This window comes from Mirounga angustirostris, unplaced genomic scaffold, assembly GCF_029215605.1.
Source record: "Mirounga angustirostris isolate CCGP_5_RB_7025 unplaced genomic scaffold, mMirAng1.0.hap1 SCAF_10, whole genome shotgun sequence".
NCBI lineage: Eukaryota > Metazoa > Chordata > Mammalia > Carnivora > Phocidae > Mirounga > Mirounga angustirostris.
Genome location: NW_026991718.1, coordinates 111,004,443 through 111,023,283, shown reverse-complemented (window position 1 = coordinate 111,023,283; position 18,841 = coordinate 111,004,443). Strand labels below are relative to the sequence as shown.

General features: G+C 62.3%; 1 protein-coding gene across 4 annotated transcripts in view; it reads right to left on the bottom strand.

The window, feature by feature from the left end:
- Nucleotides 1–261: 261 nt before the first annotated feature.
- NOL4L (nucleolar protein 4 like) overlaps nucleotides 262–18,841 on the bottom strand; it is a 128,263-nt gene continuing 109,683 nt past the window's right edge. For 2 of the 4 annotated variants that reach the window (XM_064572946.1, XM_064572949.1), the window contains 6 exons: nucleotides 12,291–12,568; nucleotides 10,047–10,232; nucleotides 9,777–9,968; nucleotides 9,382–9,504; nucleotides 8,833–9,034; nucleotides 262–4,816 (listed from right to left, as the gene is read on the bottom strand). In XM_064572946.1, coding sequence (XP_064429016.1) covers nucleotides 4,590–4,816; nucleotides 8,833–9,034; nucleotides 9,382–9,504; nucleotides 9,777–9,968; nucleotides 10,047–10,232; nucleotides 12,291–12,568 — 1,208 coding nt within the window. In that variant the 3' untranslated portion in view covers nucleotides 262–4,589. The other 2 variants (XM_064572948.1, XM_064572947.1) reach the window with 2 other exon arrangements.

Genomic DNA, 18,841 nt, shown 5'->3' with positions numbered 1-18,841 from the left:
GTGCGCCCCCGGGAGTACACCTGCCGCCCGACGAGTGCCAGTGAAGGTTCATTTTCTTCTCTAACGGGCTGGTGTCGAAATAAATGACAGGCTTATTCGTTTGAGGACGGTGTCCCGAGGCCTTCGCGGTGGGCTGGCGCGGCGGCCGGGAGAGGCGGGGTACTTACCAGCAGAGCGGCGGGGTGGTGCTGCCCTGCACAGACGTGCAGGGAAGAGAGCTAGCTGGCGGGGCTGTTGAGAGGACACGGTGGGAACGAAGCATCCGGTTTGTTATTCAGTGTTTATTAAGTAGATTCAGTCTTATATATGATATACAGATTCAAAAGAAAAAGGATTCCACATACTTAAGAAATCAGTGCATTTAGCAAGTAATACCATGGAGATAACAGCTCGATTAACAGCTCATTGGTCTTTTGTTAAGTGAGGGAGAGGGACTTGGCCTGTGCTAGTCATTCCACAAACAGAACAGAATTTAGTTGCATCACATAGAGAAGACACATTCTAAGAATTAAAATATTAAGCCACATTTACTGGAAAAAACTCACTCCTATAGAACACAAATCCTTTTTATAGAGCATCGAGGAGGAAGTGCTCACCTGCTTAGAAGAGCCACGTTAAGTTGCATAGGTGCATATCTGTAAAAATATAATTTAGAGATGTAGCCATTGATTAATCAAGAGTCACCTTTAAAAGTTGGTGCCATCCACGGTTTGTCTTAAGTGCCACATGCTTACCGTCTGGAGTCCCCTGCCCCTCCTCAGAAGTGATGCCTCCGGAGCGAGCTGCCTCCAGGGGAACCCTGAAGGAATGCTGTACCATCCGCACTGCAAGTCCTAAAAGCTCATCTCAGGGAATTTGCGCAAGGACTGACAGCCTCTTGGGTCGCCCCTAAATCCTGGGTGGCTTGACCCTGACGGTCCCACGAGTCACCTTGACCTCCCCACTGCCAGGCTGCTGGGAGACCTCCAACCGCCCACAGCTCTGCCGCGAAGTCCCACTCGCATGCTCCGGGAGTCCACGCAGGTGCCCACCAGCAGCTGCTGGGACGTCCCCGCGTCGCCCCCTGCTCCTAATGGACCATGCCACAGAGGCATACGGGCCATCTGCTGCACGGGGAGTTTTCTGAGCTTAGAAAAAGTTATTTTTCAGCAAATCTTGAGTTCTGTGTTGGGTAGGATTTTTGTTTTTGTTTTTAGGTGGAAACATAGGTAAAAAGAGAGGTTTTTGTTTTGTGGCTTTGCTAAGCAGATGAGCTTAGTGAGGTGCACCTTCCTCCTCAAGAGCGAGTCTTGCAGAACACACAGGGACTGGGGTATCTGTACATGTAAACAGTACACTTTCACTGAGTCCAAATTAGGAGCAAAAATACAAAGGTTCACATTGGTCTTAGGTAGATACAGGCGAAAAAGGATTGAGCTGTTTAGCTCAGAAACAACAAAAACAAAGTTTCTAAAGCACCACTAAATTATATAAAAATCAGACCATGGACAGATTGAAACTGGTATTCTGGTGAAATACTTTACTATCTTGTAAAAAGTTTTACAAAAAATTACAAATTAAAAGTATCAACCCTCTGAGTTCAAAGCAGCATTTTGAAAATGAACTGGTAGTTAATCCTGTAACCACCCCTGGAGTCGTAAGTGGCCCTTAGGAATAGGGATGGCCGGGTTCCACCTGTTTGAAATCCTTGAAAACCCTGCTAGCCCCCTCCTGTCCCCCTCCCCCTCAACACTGTCCTGGGGTATAAACTGTACTGGAGGTGACAGTAAAATGAATTTCAGATGGGTCACACCATTTCTGGTCTACTAGATGTCTATCCCCGAAGACCAAATTCCCCTTTCTCCTGATTCTACCCTTCTGCTGGAATTAGCCCCCTGCAAAGACTCTGGAATCGGTATATTCTACTCGAGTTACCTTTTAGCTTAGGATCCCCAGTGATGAATTGGTGCCCTGAGGCCCTCCGTGAGAACTTTAAATGGCTGCGGGGCAGGGCGTTGGAAGCTCCCTTTGGGAGAAGGCAGTCCCTGGGGTGAGGGTGAGGGTGAGGGTGGGACAGCAGTGAGCTCGGTCCAGCAGAACCAGCTCTTTGGTGCTCTCCATCCAAGTCAGAAGGAGTGGGGAGGGGTTGAAGCTGCATCTCGGAAAACAAAAGCAAAACAGAACAAGTTCCCTGACTGAACTAGCTAATGGAGTCCTGTTTCCACACAGCGACTTGCTCCTGATTCTGCCCTCAGCCGGGCGTCAGGCGTAGCTTCACAGAGAAGGAGTCCCCCGGGCGGCGGGGTGACGGTGGCAGAATCCACTGTCCCGGAGGGGCCGCGTGGCCTTGCTCGCACACCCGTGCGCCCGCGCTCAGGCAGGCTGAGGTGGTCAGCTCAGAAAAGCGGGCCGCACGCCGACACTGAGGCTGCTCTTCACATCCGATCCCTAGTGGGGGGGTGCGGGCAGCTCCCAGCCCTCCTCTCTGCTGCGAGCAAAGCGCTGCGGTCGCGCCTGGCCTGGGGCCTGCCCCCGGGAGGGGGGATGACAAGTTAAGCAGTTGGTATCAAGAATTCGAAGGCGGCGATTGTCTCTGCCAGTTTTTAACATTAAGATTCTCACAAATTGCCTGGGGTAACATTTTGCAAAAGACCTACTGATTACTTTGTAGCATTGTTCACACACAAAAATAAATATTTACACAAATTGAAACGGCCGGGAGTAGCACTGAGCAGGTGGGGGCTGGACGCGTGGATGGCTGGGGCGGGGGACGGGCCTTGGGCGCGGGAGCTTGTGCTGTGTGAAGGGGGCGTCTCGGGGGTCCTGGCCCGGACCACAGGCCTGGAGACTGGCCAGATGGAAGGCAGAGGTGGTGTGGCTGGGGAGGTGCGGGGGTGCTGGAGGCTACTTGAGAGAGGAAGGACTACCCCCGACTGCTGGGGGCTGGAAGTAAGCACGGGGTGGGGCACCCTACCTCTCAGAGCTCTGGAGCCCCCCCCAGCCCTCCCCCCGGTGGTCTGCCATAGTGCTGGGAGGCAGGTAGCTGCAGAAAGCTGGTTTGGGAAGGGGTACCTGCTCTGGGGTCGAGTGGCTGTGGCCGTCCAAGGGTCCACGTGGCCCTGGCTCCCCTGGGGCCGCTCTGCTCTGAGGGAGGAAAGGCTACAGAGGGCTTCTGCCGGCTCTGGGTGGGGGGCGGGCAGCGGAGAGCTGCTGTCATAGCTACGGAGTGTCGCACGGAGAGGCCCCGGGGGCCCTCGGAGGTGGGGGAGAATCCCTGGTTTTAGCAGCACTGGGAGGTATTGCACTGAGCAAGAGGAAGTGCCTACTGGGGAGGAAGGACCAGGCCGGACTTTGCTTTTGCCCTTTTTCACACTCCAGGGTTATAGGTTTCTTCCAGGACTGGCCCCTCCAGAAGGGACGAGGTCCTCGGAGAACCCAAGTGGGTTCTACTTCTGTTGATGGTCCCTTTACTCCAGCCACGGGGGCAGAGGACAGGAGCTGCAGTCCGACCAGGGGCTCGCAGCTGCTTTTCCTGTTTGGTGGCTGCCTGACAGCTGGGGGCCCACCCTGAGGAAACAGGCCCTTCCCGGCACGTGTCCGAGGGCCCTGGGCCTGTGTGGAGAAGTGTTCAGACCCGGCCCCCTGGGGGCAGGTGAGGGCAGGGGCCCTCCTGGCCGGCGGCTGTCCCCCAGCTGTCTGTCCTGGTAAGCAGCCAGGAGGGCTGGGGCCAGGGGGCTGCAAGCTGCTCCAGAGGGTCACAGCCCTGTCTGGACTCCAGCCCCTGGCCACCCCTCTGGACTTGCCTCCCAGGCAGACACCGTGTGGGGGGGGGAGTCGGGAGATAGATAGCCGTTCAGGAGGGGCTCAGGGCGCATCCTGGAAAAAGCCCACGCTGGAGTGTGAGGTAGAATACAGGTGGCCGTGTGACTGGGGCTTCTGTGGAATGGGGGTGGGGGAGCCGTTTTTGTTTGTCTTTGCTTTGCACTGGGTGTGGGTGAGGTCCTCCGGCTTGGCGGGGCTGGGCGCTGGGAAGGACAGCCAGCCCGGCGCCCGCCCCACCGCACCCCGCCCTGCCGGCCCCCAGCCCGCGCCAGTGTAGTGATATGGAATGTTAGGTCACAGGGATACATCCTTCTGATCAGACAGACACAGACTGGCAATCTGTACAAACACAAAAGAATCCATTTTCAGAAAAATAAATTACTAAGGGGAGAGGAAGAAAGGGTCCACTTTGTTTTTCTCAATAAATATGCAATTCTGCTCACCTAAGACTTGAAAGGTAATTATCTGGGGGTGGGATTCTAACATCAGGGTCCACGAAGATGATTCTAAATGGAGCTGCGTCCCCAGCGCCTTGTCAGGGGAGCCCCAGCCCTTCCAAAGCTGCCCCGTTGGCCTCTTCCAAGCAGGTCAAAGCACCCGTGTGGTGAGATTCCAAAAAAAAAAAAAAGTGTCCTTGTGCCCAAAGTCGCAGGTGCTTGGCGTGTGGCTAGAAACAGCTCTTCTGGATCCCACCTCTTTCAGAAAACAAAATGTACCAGGTGGTGAGGCAGGAAGCCGGGCCGGGACAGCCTCCTTCCCTAGGGTAGTGCACTCCAGGTGCTGCGGGGTCAGTTCTGCTGTAAAATGAGGTTTTCCAGTTCGTCCGCGGAGCGCAGCAGGAAGGCGGCGGACTCTCGGTAGCCGGCGATGAGCTGCCGCACCGCACTGATCTCCGTGGGGCTGAGCTGGGCGGCGGGCATGGTCCTGCTGGTGCTGTTGCTGGAGGGCGTGGGCGTGGGCGTGGGCGTGCTGGAGGCCGTGGCGGCCCCGCCTTTCATGCTGAGGTCGGTGGGCCCTGTGGAGGGGACAGCGCGGTGAGGAGGGCGGCCGACAGCTCGCAGGCTATCTGGGAGGTGCCGTCACCCTGTGCGTCGTCTTGGGGGCCTGCTGTGGCTCGGGCCTCGCGACAGCTGTACCCTAGCGCCTAGAACGGGACCCGGGACCGGATGAGACGTGGGGTTCTCTGCTAACCCTCAGGGCGGTCCTGCAAGGACGGGGGCCTTATCGTTGACAGGTGGCAGCTGGGGAGGCCCGCAGGTCGGAGGTTTGCCCCTGGTCACGCGGTGAACGTGTGCGCGCGGCTGCCTTCCGGGCAGGGGGCCCGCGGCAAGGGGCTCGGCCTCTAGCTCCCTGGCCCTGCTCGCACCTCAGCGGCTTGCTGAGGACCGGTGCGTAGACCGCGCTCCCCTGGGAAAGGAGGCGGCCTCCGGGCGGCGTGGGCCTGACCCTGTGAGAAAGGCCGGCGGCGGCGGCCTGTGCCGTCCATGTGGCCACGTGCCGTTTGTCCCGGTGCGGCGGCTGCTCGGGACGCTGCAGGTAAGCAGGCACCTTACACCCGGACAGAAAGGAGTGTGTGGAAAGCCCTGGAGTCCAGAGTGGAGCCACAGGAGACCAGGAAAAGAAACCCCATGTGAGTGCTCAGACCAGGCAGGGGCTTCTGCCAGGTGGAGGAGAAAGGCCAGGTGCCCTGCTTGGCTGTGGGAGAGGTCGGGGCCAGGCCAGCCGGAGGGTGACGGTGCCCTGCAGGGGAGGGGCTGGGAAGGACAGGACCCAGCGGTGCTATCGGGAGAAGTCCCCTCTGCCCTCAGAACGGTGGCAGCAAAAGAGCCTGAAGTCTTCTGAAACATCCTAGGGGCGTGTGTGGCGGGGAACCACCAGGCCCTGTCTCCTCTTCGCCCTTCCCCAGCTGCTCCACGGGGGCATCGCGGGCTTTGGCATCAGGCTCGCCTGAATTCAAGGCCTGCTCTGCCACGCTGCAGGCCACTGTTCCACATCCCTGAGCCTCAGAACCTGAGGAGGCTGCTGGGGGCTGAGCCAGGCCTGTGAAACTCTCAGCACGGCCGGGAGCTGCCAGGCCCACGGGGGGGGGGGGGGGCGGGGGGGCGGGGCTTCCAGACAGGTTTTGGGGCTTTCTGAATGGGCTCCCAGGAGACACGGAGGCTCCTGGAATTTGAAACACATTCTTTTGAAGTGTTGAGCCAGAACACAGCCAAAGAAGCGCACGTCTGGGGGGTGGGAGCTGGAGTGTCCTGGGGGCGGCCGTCTCCCCGCGCCTGCCCGCCGCCCAGTCCCTCCTCGCCCTGGGCTGGCTTACCCGGGCGGGCAGGCGCGGGAGGCTGTCCGTGCTCGTCAGCCGTCTCCCCACGACCCCGTGGGCTCTGGCAGCCAGCGCCACTCATTACTGCATCTACAGGGGCCCTACAGGGGCACTCTCTGCCGCTACAGAGAGAGAGGGACAAGCTCGAGTCACTGGAGGCCTCGAGACTGGAAACAACACGCTGGGAGAAACTGGAAATGACTGCCGCTGAGGGGAGCTGGTGCGGCCCCTAAGGGGGAAGGAGGCTGAGATGCGCCCATCCGTCACCATCACCGAGGCAGTTTCCTCTCTAACCAAAGCACATGGCGTCAAGGAGGCAGACTTGGAAACGGCTTATGCTAAGGGACATCCTTGGAATTGAGAGTCCAGGGAGCAGCTCAGTCTGTAAAAACGAAATGCAGGGGGAAGGAGCTGGGCTATGACTTGGCTAGAAACAACAGCCAAGCAGGCGGTGGGCTCCCCTCGTGATGGCCAAAGGGCTACGGGGACGGGGGGGGGGGGGTGTCTCCCCATCGCCTCCAGACAACATGTGGCGGGCTCCCCTCTCTCCATCCCTCAGCCCTATGCTCAGAGCTGTCCTTCTGTCTCTCTCGGACGGGAGAGCGTCCCTACCTCCCGCAGCCCATCTGCTCTGGGGCTGACGTTCAGGAATGGGGGCAGGAGTGGGCGCAAGTGGCCCAGCACCCCCAGGAAAGGGGGGCCAAGTGGATTCTATGGAAGCTCAGCTGCAGCTCCCGCTGACCACCTGATGAGCACAGGGAGGAGCTCTGAGCCACCAGCGGAGCGGCCCTGCAGAGGCGCCGGGGTGACTGAAGGACGGCTGACGGGGCCGCCGGCTGCTGGGGCAGGCAGCGGGACTGGGACTGCCGCCCGTGGTCTTCCTCCAGCCGCTGGGCTCCAAGCCAGTGCTCCCGGGACATGGGCTGCCCAGGGCCAGGAGGCGAAGGAGCAGATCTCTGCCTCCGTGACCTCCCCGCCCACCTCTACGGAAGCAGGGTGCTTACAGAAGGGGACAGAGGCCCCGGGAAGCACAGGGGCAGAGCCAGCTGCCCCCCTCAGAGGGAGGGCGGGCCGCTGCCGGAGCCCCTCTGGCAGGCGTGAGCAGGGCCCAGGGGGCAGCAGGCCCGGCGCCCTCCCCGGCGGCTGCAGCCGTGACACGGGCCGTGCTGCGCGGCACCAGGTCGCGTGGGGGGGGGGGGTGGCCATCGCCCTGCGGCCTGGGAAGGACAGAGCCTCAGGCTTGCCATGTCTGTGCAGAGGTCCTATCCTCCCTGCCCTGGGACCTGTCTTCGGCTACGCTAACAGGGTCCCCACTCAGCAGGGCTGTCAGGTGGCTCTCCTTCCTGGAAGAAAAGCAGCCCTTCGGGGAAAGCCGTTCCTCCTCTCGCCGCGAATGGCCGCTCAGGCGTCTGCCTCGGCGATTAAGGCCAGGCAGCCTCTTATTTTAGGTTAAGAGGCATTAGGAAGGGATGAGAAGTTAAGCCCAAGCAGCAGTCTTCCAGGGACCTGCACACACTTGCTGGTGGTAGGAGCGAGGTGAGCGGAGGGGGCTTTGGGCTTCCTGCCCGTGGGCAGGGGCCCGCGCCTCCCTTGCTGCCCAGGAACCGTGAGGGGTCTCCTGCAGCCAAGGACAAGGGCTTGAGAGGAACTGTTCAGGCACGTTCAGCCAGGACCTCGAACCAGAGTTTCCTGGCCTGTGGGCGACACCTTCTTCCAACCTACTCAAGCAATTTGGGGTCGCCCTCAGCTCTCCTCCTCACCCCTTTGCTTTTGAATGACCCTCCGCGCACATAACTTCTACCTCCTGTCCTTCTAATTCTGATCTCACCACGGGGGCAGGCAGAGCGCAGTTCACAGCCCTCCTTTCTTAAAACCTATCAGTGGCTCCCACTGCACACAGAACAGAATCCAAGTGCCCGGCCCAAGAGGCCCCGAGGTCACCCCCACCCACCCCCTGCCCATGCCCCGAGGCCGCCAGGCTGCTCTCCACCAGCGGAGGCCCCTGGACTCAAGGGGGGCGTCCACTCCAGTTCCCACTCGGGGCAGCGCCCAATGCCACAGGGAGGTCTGCGTCTTTTCAGGGACCGTTTCCCCAATCCGGGGCTGTGTCCCATCTAGGGAATCACCAGCTTCAGGGGGTGGAGTAGGGGGGGGACAGATGGTTCACTGTGGCCCCAGGTGACCTGGATGGGCTCCATAGTGAGAGCAAGGGCTGAGGCCTGGAGAAGGCGGTGACCTGCCCAGAGCCACTCGGCGGGCCCCCCAGGCCACAGCAGAACTGGGCCGCACCTGGGCTAGATGCTAGCTCTGCCACCAACTCCCAGTGACCACCTCACTGAGCCTTGGTCGGTCGGGGGCAAAGCAGGGGTGTGGAGAGGATTTGACTCAGGTAGAGCAGGGCCTTGGCTGCAACTCTGGGCTCCCGGTGGCCCTCAGGGAACCGATGCAGGGAGAGGCCCGGCAGAGCATCCACTCGAGCTCTGGAGCAAGCCGCCTCGGGGGCGAGAAACGACCAGTAGGCTTTTTGTTTTAACTGCCTGAAGTTTTCCTCACCTCCCCATCAAAGGACTGGCCGAGGCTGTGAAGTGGGGAAGGTCCCTGAGCCACGAGGGACGCACCTTCCCCGCCTGCCCTGCCCCCTTCCCTGAGGCTGCGCTGCGCACGGACCTGGGTTCCGGTCAGGGAGCCAGAGAGCCTGGGTCCCCCGCACTCACCATTACTGTGATTTCCTGTTTGGAGGGAGGCAGGGGGCTGCAGGTTGCTGCCCAAGGCCCCGTAACCACGGTAACTGTAGTTGAGGCCGCCGTTGACGTACACGGGGTCCTGGGAGTAGGAGGAGGCTGGCAGTGAGTAGGTGGAGTGGGTGATGGCTGCGGAGTCCCGGGAGTGCTGTTTGTCCAGGGCGATGGGCTCGTCCTACAGAGGGGGAGGAAAGCGCTAGGGAACCAGAGGGGCGGCCATCCAGACCCTTGTCCCTGGGACCCAGTGCTGTGACCTGCGGGACTCTGCTCATGTCTCCGTGGGCCAGAGTTGATCTGTCCCGGCCTAGCTAAAAACACTGTCGGAGGCCACACCCCGGAGGGCGCCGGGCCTGTGTGCCCCACCGAGGTTCCGTCTGGCTCCGAGGATTGCCCGCCCCCCGCCTTCACCACCCACTGCACAGCGGCTGGCCTGGCGGGGGTTCTGCCCAGCCTGGGGGTCTGCGGCATGACCGCCGGCCGCCCTCTCACCCCTGCTGCCCAGGGCTGCTGGGGAGCAGGTACCTGGGAGGACTGGTAGATCTCCAGGCGCATCCTTTTGGCTGCTTTTCTCGTCTCGCTCTCGCAGGCAGCTGCCAGGATGTTTTCGGCCATGGCCGAGGTCAGGTGGGGAGGCGTGGGTCTGGTCTGCAGGCACAACGGGGACGGAGCCCGTGTTGGGGCTGACCCAGACAGACCCCTGCCCTGGAGGGGGCTGGCACAGGGCTGGGGTGTGGGCTCCGGGCCCATGCTCTCCGGAGCTCTGTAACCTCTCTGGGCCTCAGCTCCCTCTGTGAGTCCGGGATCGCTGGGTGGAGGGCAAGTGTCTGGCCAGGGGGCCGCCCAGGGGCCCCGGCGGGTGTGGCTGCAGGCCCGTGGCAGTGCAGAGGGAGCGGGGCGGACGGGGAGGAGGGGCTCACCATCTCCATGCCGTTCTTCTTCATGCGCCGGCAGGACTTGAGGTACGTGCGGATGCGCTTGCGGGCCCGCTCCTGGAACTCGGGAAACTGCCGGCTGCAGGACTCGATGATGGCCTGGATCTTCTCCTTGGGCTGCTTGGAGATGGGCACCATGCGGTCCAAGTTCTCGTCCACAAAGAGCCGCACGAACATCTGCGGGAGACACAGGCTGTGGGAAGGGCTGGCCGTGGCTGTGGCCCCCGCCCCTGCCCCGCCCGTCCCTCGCCTCACATTGAAGGCCTTGAGGCGCTCGGGGTCCATGCCCTCGGAGTCGTTCATCTTGTCGTTGTCCTCATGGTCATCGTGGTCGTCGTCGTCGTCATCTGCTGTGGGGGCCCGGCCCACCGTCAGGTCCTCAGGGCAGCCACTGACCTCAGTCTTGATGGAATCATAGCTCCCGGAGCTGTAAGGGGGCGACTGAGAGAGGGCAAGGGCCGGAGGGTCAGACCGGGCCCGCTTTCGGCCGGACAGCCACGGTGAGCTTGGGGACCGGGACGGTGAGCACGCCCGGCTGCCGCATGAGCCACAGTGTCGAGGTCCCGCGTCGCCTCCCCTCCCTGTTCCCTTCATCTAGGAATTGGAGGCGCCAGTGTCGCCACCCCGCCCTGGGCGGCCAGAGGCAGGGCTGCCCGGCCGCAGCGGCGCCAGCAGAGGCCCGGGGCCCCACGGGTGCTGAGCAGAGGCGGAGGCGCTGTGCTCGGCCGCTGAGCCCACACCGGGACCTGCCACATCGTGCGAGGGACAGGCAGACGCAGGAAGGGTTCCCACCACCAGCCAGCCTCTTCTGGTTCTGCCGAGACTGGTTCTGGCTTTGGGGTTTTCCTCCCTGATCCCCAAGGGGCGGCAGCCCTGAGCAGCAGCCGAGCTGTCACGCAGGCGGCGAGCGTGCGGTCTGTCAGGGAGGAGGGGACAGATGGGCTGGGAGAGGGAACCAGCTGAGGCGACAGGTCCCGTAGGCAGAGTGCATCCCCGAAGCTCCCGGGCTGGGGTTCTCCTGTCTGCTGCCACCCCCGGGGAGACCCTGTGAGCCCCCACGCAGAGTGTGTGTGTAGAAAGGGGGAGTGGGAAGCAGGCCCGGCCCACCAGCAAAGAAGGGACCTCCGCTGCCTGTTCCCACCGCAGGAGCTGCTCCCAGAATCAGCCCCTTCTGGGGAGCACAGCCCCTGCTGAAGAACAAACGCATGAAGATGGACACGGACCGGCGCCCAGTCCTGCAGCAGCTGCCACCGCCGGGCTTCCTGTGACCGTCCCACAGGGATTGGCCCTCCCAGGGCCCCTGGCCTGGTGCCCCACTCTTGATCCACACACAGACTTGACAAGGGGCAGAGACACGGAGGTCGCCCGGCTTCCTGCTGGGTCATGCCGGACTTGCCGTGGAGAGGCAGAAGACCTCCCGGGCCCTGGGCAAGTCACGTGCCCAAGCCGCTCCTTAGCCAAGTCCTCGGCCAGGGCCGGAGGAGACGGAGACGGAGACCGCAGGACACAAGCTGCAGGTGGCACCGATGCCCCGTCTCACTTCCGTGGCCTGAGGTCACAGTGGCGAACGCCCCCTCCGCGGCTCTCCGCTCAGTGCAGGCAGCGGCTAGGCCTGCCCCTCGCACTTCGGAGGCGAAGGCCGTGCTCTGGCCGGTACCCGCTCCGTGGCCCGAGCTCAGACACACGGTGACAACTGAACACCCACTCGTCTGGAAAGAACTTTCCCGTGAGACGGGCCATCAGAGGCAAGCCCTGGCACCCACCCCACGCCCTCTGCAGCAGAAGGCGGCCCAGGGAGGAGGAGGAACCTGTGTAGGGGGACATGGCTGGCGCCCAGGGGCACAGGGCTCCGAGAAGTCACCTCCGGCGCTGCCGCCCTGGCAGGAGAAAACTCTCCCGAGAGAGTTCCCGTGCCCAGTGCTCACCGCACCGCGGCAGGAGACTTAGTGACCCAGAGGCAGCTTGCGGAAGTGTGGGGGGGCCCCGGGAGGCAGGGGGCAGTGCTCGGTGGCGAGGGCACCAGCGACGGCCACCCTTCCCCCACGAGCAGCCCACGTCAGCCTGATCTACCGAGTTGCAAACATCCACATCCCTGGGGCTTCAGAGGCCTCGTTCTTCCCCTGCACCGTTTGCGAAACGGGGACAGGCATGCAGAGGAGCCCCGAGAGGCAGGGCCTTGCTGCTCTAACCGGCAGCAGACTGTTCTGGGGGGGAGCGGAACGGGCCACACATCACCCCCACCTCCACTGAGGCCGGGGCCAAGGCCTCTTCACGGCTGGTGACACCTGCTCAGAGAAGGGAAGGCCTAGCCTGAGGTCACACGCCGTGGGATCTCATTCCAGAGCCTCCGCAGAACGCCCGGCACGGCGGCCTCGGCCTCCACGCTGACTTGGCGTCACGGCTCCGGGCACATAACCATTTCACGTCAGCCTCGCACCGCCCTGACATGCACAGGAGGAAGGGGGCTCACGGCTCCGGGGGGCCCACAGCCCCACACACCTCAGGGGTGGTCTTCACCCCGTACTTGACACGGCTCCGCAGTCCATCGGTGCCACAGCCGTCGGAGGGGTAGGAGGGCGTGCCGAGCGCCGTGCCCGGCGGGAGCTTGTCGCACAGGTTGATGGGCTGATCTTCGGAGGTGGCGGTGAAGTCCATGGGGGCCACGGCGCCGTTGCCATTCATCTCGGGGAAGGCGGGGTCGCCCTGAGTGCTGCTCGACGTGGATGGGTTCAGGGTGGAGGAGCCATTGCCACTGCCACTCTCAGAGGAGGAGTCATCTGCAACAAGAGGCCTGCGTGTGAGGCTCCCCGCAGCACCTACGGTCCCCTAAGGCCCCCTGGGGGATCGTGGCCACGGCAGCCCCAGGGAATACTGGCCCCATCCTGTCCTCACCAGCATCTCTGGGCAGGAGGTGAGCACGGCTGTCCCCTGAGGGGCTCCGAGAGGCCAGCTCTGCCCCTAGCCGATGTAGGGGCATGCTCCCTCTGCCGGAACCAGGCCACCGGGGTGGAGCGGCCCTGGGGCGTGCAGGGCACGGTGGTCTCCGGCACTCCACACCGAGGCACCACGTCCAGGCTCAAGGGAGGCCCGGCTTCAAGGGCCTGGGAGTGCGGGGCTGCATGCCAGAGGTCCTCGGATACCCCAGAGGTCGCTTGGGGCCTGACCGGCACCCCGCCTTCTTCTAACTCACCGCTGCCCTGCCCCTTCACACCCTCTCCCCACAGCAGGCTCTCAGCTTCCTTCATCTGCCCAAGGAGAAAGGGCTGATGCCCCACTGTGCCCCCCACCCCCTCAGTTACCCACTCCTTCCTGCAAGCAGGCCCCGCCTACCCACAGTGTGCCCCCCACAGCCGCCCTTGGGGTCAGGCCACGTGGCCTTGGACATCCGGAGCCAGGGCTCCAGGGTCTGGGCTCTGCATTCCCTGCACCTCCATGGGCCCTCGCCGCTTTCCAGAGGTGACAGCCCGACAAAGCTCTGCTGAGGGCGCCCCCTGCTGCGGAAAGCACAACACTGCCTGGGGAATCCGGGGAGACAAACTTGAACGAAGGCGCTAGACATTTTCAGATAAAATTCCAGGCCCCTCTCCTCAATCCAGGCCCAGCCTCCTGCTTGATCAGCTGAGACGGCAGAGGCCAAAGCTACTCCGAGCTCCCAGGGTCACTGTCAGGTGAGTACCGCGTACTTCCCGGTGGCGCCCAGGTGCCCGGGGGGCCCGGCCCCAGCACCCAGAGCCGCTGGGGGAGGGGCAGCCACAGTGAGCCCCGATCGCCTCCCAGGCCGCCCCTTCCCCCAGGCCAGGGTCGCGCAAGACCCCACCCCCACTCTCCCAGCCAGCAGATTATGAAGATTTAGTCCCCGGGGCTGGGCATTGGGCACGCGCACCGCCAGAGCGTCCCCATGGCGACCGAGCGGCTCTAGCGCCCCAACCAATCGCTGGCCTCCCGGCTGCCCGGGGGCGGGGCCGGGCTGCCCATCAAGCCGCCGAGCCCTGGGCAGAGGGGGATGGGAAAGGCCGCGGCGAAGTGCCACCCCTCCCCCTCAACTGCCGCAGGTCCCCCGGGCCAGGCTGCCCCTCCCCTCCTCCTCCTCCTCTTCCTCTGGGCAGCCACCGCTCCCTGCATCCTCCCGCAGGTCAGCTCCAGGCTCGAGCCGCCCCACAGCTTCCCTGCTTGCTCCGCGGCACCTCAAGAGTCCGTGTCCCCCCCTGTCCCCGGGCCTGGGGCCCTGCAACCTCTGGGCCCTCACCACCCATCTGCCGCCCCCCCACCCCATCGCAGATGGGCCAGGTTCTCCTAACGCAGTATCTCCGGCAACCGATCTAGACGTTTGTGGAATGAACAAATTACCCAGCAGTATTTACTGAGCACCTACTGCAGGCTGGCCCAGTCCCAGGCTGGGAAACGGAGTCACGATGACAACCCGGGTGCCAGCCCTCCTGGAGGGACAGACGCACATTACTGAACCATAGGAGAGTGGCTGCCCTCCCTCCCCTCAGTCCCACCCCGGTCTCCACCCTACATTTTTCATCACTCCATAACCTTCCTGTTCTCCACAGCCTGCTGAATAATATAGAAAAATACAGTCCAGACTCCCGTGGGCTGTGTTCTTAGTCCCGTGACTTCTGTAGCCCAGGTCCCACTCTGCTGGCCACCGTGGGGCCTCATGCCTTCAGGCCTTCGCTTGGGCTCTGCTGTCTCCCTGCCATGTTGCTTCCAGCTCAGAACATTTCAGTCCACTTTCAAGGCCTGGTTCACTGCTGCCTCCTCAGGGCAGGCCTCCTCTACTGTCCCTAGGAAGGAGGTACTCACAGCCCTGACGAAGCCGGGGCCCATCCCTCCTGGGAAACTTCATGCCTCCTTAGCCTGGCCCCGGCTGAGTCCTGACAGCCGCCCACCTCCCACCAGGGCAGGACCTGTTGCTGAAGAAGCCTCCGCACATTCAGGAGCCTCTTCTGGAGCTGAGGTGCTAGAAGGCAAGGATGGACACGCATACTGGGTGATCACATGAGCTCCTATTTCCTCTGGCAGGTGCCCATTCTTAGCCCGCCTTGCAGGTGACACCTCGCACCCTGGAACCATCTCCAACAGGCCAGCTGCTTGACCTTGGAGGGCTCTGTCCTCCTCCAAGAGGAGGGGTTACTAGGAGGGCACCAGGCCTGGCACACAGTGAGCCAACGTCCCGGCGCTCAGCATGGGCATTGGGCCCACAGCCTCCCGCAGTGCCCAACCCCTGTACAGGCTCAGACGTGGCCCCCGACCGCCTGCCTCCCCGACCAGCTTACCCCTGGGAGGATGGACCCCCCTTGCCCTAAAACTCTGGTGGGGGGCAGGGGAAGGGGGAGCGGGGAGGCAGGCCGACTCCCCTGCCCCGGGGCTGTGCACCTGTGCTGGTCAGCTGGACAGCCACGAGCCCTGGCTCCAGTCCGAGCCCCCGCTTCCCACTGCTCAGATGCTGCCCTGGGCTAGTAAGGCAAGTGGCTGGGCAGGTGGGACCGCGAGCTACCAGGAGTCCAGATCATGCATTCCAAATGTTTAGAAGAAATGGGGATCTGCACCATTCGGTAACTATCCAGATTTTAAACTATTAAGGACTGACTTGCATTGTTTACATTTCGAAAAACCTTGCCAAATAAATGGATAAAACAAAATGGGGTCTATCCATGCAATGGAATGTTATGCAGCCATAAAAAGGAATGAAATCCTGACACGTGCTACACCGTGGAAGAACCTAGGAAACATCACGCTGAGTGAAAGAGGCCCAGTCACAACGGGACGGGCGCTGACAGTCTGCTTCCACGCAGTGTCCAGACGAGGCACCTTCCCAGAGAGAGAAACATCTGGGGGCTCCCCAGGGCGGGGAGCAGTGGGCACGGGGAGCTACCGCTTAGTGGACGTAGAGTTTCTGTTTGGGCTGATGAAAACCGTATTTTGGAAATCATGGTGCTGCTCGCCCAATGCCGTCAATGTACTTAATGCTGCCGAACTGTATACTGAAAAACGGTGGAAATGGCACCTATTTACCACGAAAATCCCCCCAAACCAACCAACCAACCAACCATCTAAGACCTGGAGCAGACCAGCGGCCCCAGTTCACGAGCTCCGTGTGTCCCCCACAGGCCAAGGTTCTCCGCCTCCACACCACAGCCCTCACCAGAGGGACAGAAGAGTCACAGCGCGTGCGCCCCCCGTCACTCTGCCCGGGCCACCTCAGCCCGGCGTGCCAACCGCAGGCCTGCCCCACCTGCCCCGGCGCCGCCAACAACTCGGGTCCACTTTTTGCCAACCGGAGAGGCCGCGGGTTTTAGGCAGAATGCAGAGGGCCTGTGGAGTGGGACGGACGTGGGCTGTCCATCAGATGCCACTTTACCTCCCTGAGCCTCAGTTTCCTTTCCAAAGGGGTGATGTCAGTAATACAGGATTTGTAAGGTATAGACAATACCTGGTATACAGAGTGGGTGCTAGGAAAAAAAAAGCTAGTTCTCTACACCCCACACTCTCACTTCATCATGCATCTACTTCGCGCGCGCGCCTCCGAGGGCCCCTCAGTGCCCAGCACCGCGGGAAGGCATGAGCTCTGAGGTGGGCACGTATGTGACGTGGTGCCCTGCCCACCCGTGTCCCTTCCTTGCTTGAGCACTTACTGGGTGTCCGACCCATGCAAGACACCGGGGACGCAACAGTGAAAAGACAGGGGTAGTCACTGTCCTGGGGGCTCATACTCTAGCAAGTAAAAAACCAAACAGAAGGGTTCTAGAAGAGACTGGCCTCCAAAAACACAGTTGTGAGCTTTCTGGCTCTTGATCCCTGCTCCTCAACCCCCCAGCCCTGACTGCAGGGCCCCATCTCCAGAACTCATCCTGAGGAGGGTGAGACACTATGAGGATAGAAGGGACGGAGAGAAGATGGGAGGAAAGGAGGGAAGTCTTTTTGGAAGTAGCCCACGGAGGAAGCCTCACAGGAGGAAGCTGACAAGGCCCTGGGGCTAACCACCCCCCGCCGTGGGGGCAAAGGTGCTGCTGGGGGATGGGGGGGGCGGGGGGGGGAGTGGATCTGTCAGCCTCCCAGGAAAATGGCAGCTGCAGGGACTGAGTTCAAACCCCTAAAGGGGCACCAGACTCCCTCCAGGGGCGGCCCGCCTTCCTGTCACCCCACCCAGCTCTCTCCCTCTCTGGGGCATTCCCTCCCCTCCAGGGACTTGCTTCAAGGTCACCTTGGTAAGACCTCCCTGCCCCCACTCTGCCATGCTGACCCCTTTACCTACTTTTTCCAGAGCGTTTTAATCACCTTCTCACGTACTATGTCTATGGCCTGTGCCCCCACCCCACCCCCCGCTGTAAGCTGCCCCCGCCCTGCAGACCCATAGTTAGCAGGGCTGTATGGGGGGCGGGGGGGCAGATCATTCCTGCCTCTCCAAAAACCATACTCCTCCCTCTGGTGAGGGCACCCACGTCTTCCAGGGTGAGCACGTGCCCACGCCTGGCCGGTCAGCCCAGCCTTTCCCAGTGATCAGTGGGCATCTGACCAAGCTGGACCCACGAAAGTCAGTCCCGGGGCTCTGGCTGAACTGTTTGGAAAGAAGTGCTCCTCCCCACGCCCCAGGGCTGCTGAGCCCATCCGGCAGGGCTGAATAGCTGGCTCAGACAAATCCCCCGGGGTCCATCTGTGCCTAAAACCAAAGAAGAACCTAGACTTTTTGGTTATGGGAGCCAATGATTTCCTTAGTTGGAGGCAGGTTTGCATCACGTGTGTCCGGTTTGGTCTCTGGGTGATCCACAACCTTCCCTCTGGGAGGAGAGGGCCTGGAGCTGGTGCCAGGCCCACCACAAGCCCCAGGTCTGTCCCCTGGCTCCGTCCTGAGGTGGCCAATACCCCCAGGATGGGCTGGTGGCAGCCCTGGCCCCTGCAGTGCCTGGCCCCATTCAGGGAAAGAAGGAACAGAGAGCAGGGTCAGCAGCCCAGGCTGAGGTTCCGGGCCACTCTGAATTCTTCCCTCCTCCCCACTCCCTCGAAAAAAGTGTGATTTAAAGGAGCTATAGACGCATACTCAAACCCACGCCCCATTCCCGAATGAGACGGGCGAGGGGGTGGGGGGAAGCAGGTGCAGGGCCTCGCTGTCTCCCGACCTTGGGCACAGCCCGTCTCCTTGGCTCCTCTTATCTGCAGTCCAGGGAGTTGCCACGGACGCCCTCTTGGGCTCTGATACTTTATGACCCTGCGGAAGAACCCAGCTGGCCCCATGGGCAGCGGGGCCCGACCCGAGGGGCGCAGGCCTCCAGCCACGGGACTCTCTGGGCAGGCACGTGTGCCGGCTGAACCCGCCCCACACCCCCGGCTGGAAGTGACCCTCTGTCCCCACGCCGGCCTCATCACTGCCACCGTGCTAGGAGGCCCCTCCGGGACGGGCACCCCACCCGAGGCCAGGCTGCTGGGGCCTAGAACCATGCCCGCAGGCCAAGACTGCCCCCGACCTGTGACTGTGTGAGCGGCAGAGAAAAGGGTCCGCTGAGCGGCCGCGGGGAAGCGGCTGGGGAATGCACCCCTTCTGAGCATGTCCCCCCACTCAGGCCTCCCCAGCTCTGGGCAGGACGCAGAGCCCACCACCTGGGCCCGGAATGCCTAGGGCAGGGAAGGACTGGGTGCCCATCTATTTACCGTGGGGCAGAGTGCTGCTATTCAAATGGGGGAATTAGCGATGAATGGGGGAAATTGTTCCTCCCTCTGTCCCGTCTCCAGAAGGAGACAAAAACCCCTTTTACCTCGGCAAACAATGCCCTTATGTGGGCGCCAGCGCCCCGCAGCCCGCACAAGCCTGGCTCTGTGCGAGCCGCCAATCGCCACACCGGGCTCTGGCGCCCCCCCCGCCCCGGCCAGGGGCACCCCCTCCCAGTGGCAGACCCACACCAGCTCCCGCGGTGGGCTGGGCCACGGTGGGAAGCTGCTCCGTCCCTGGGACCTCAGCCTGGGCATCCGCGGGGGCAGGCTGCCTTCTGTGGCCAGAGGTGCAGCAGCTGAGGCCGCACCCGCACCCCCTCCTCCCTCCTCCCTCCTCC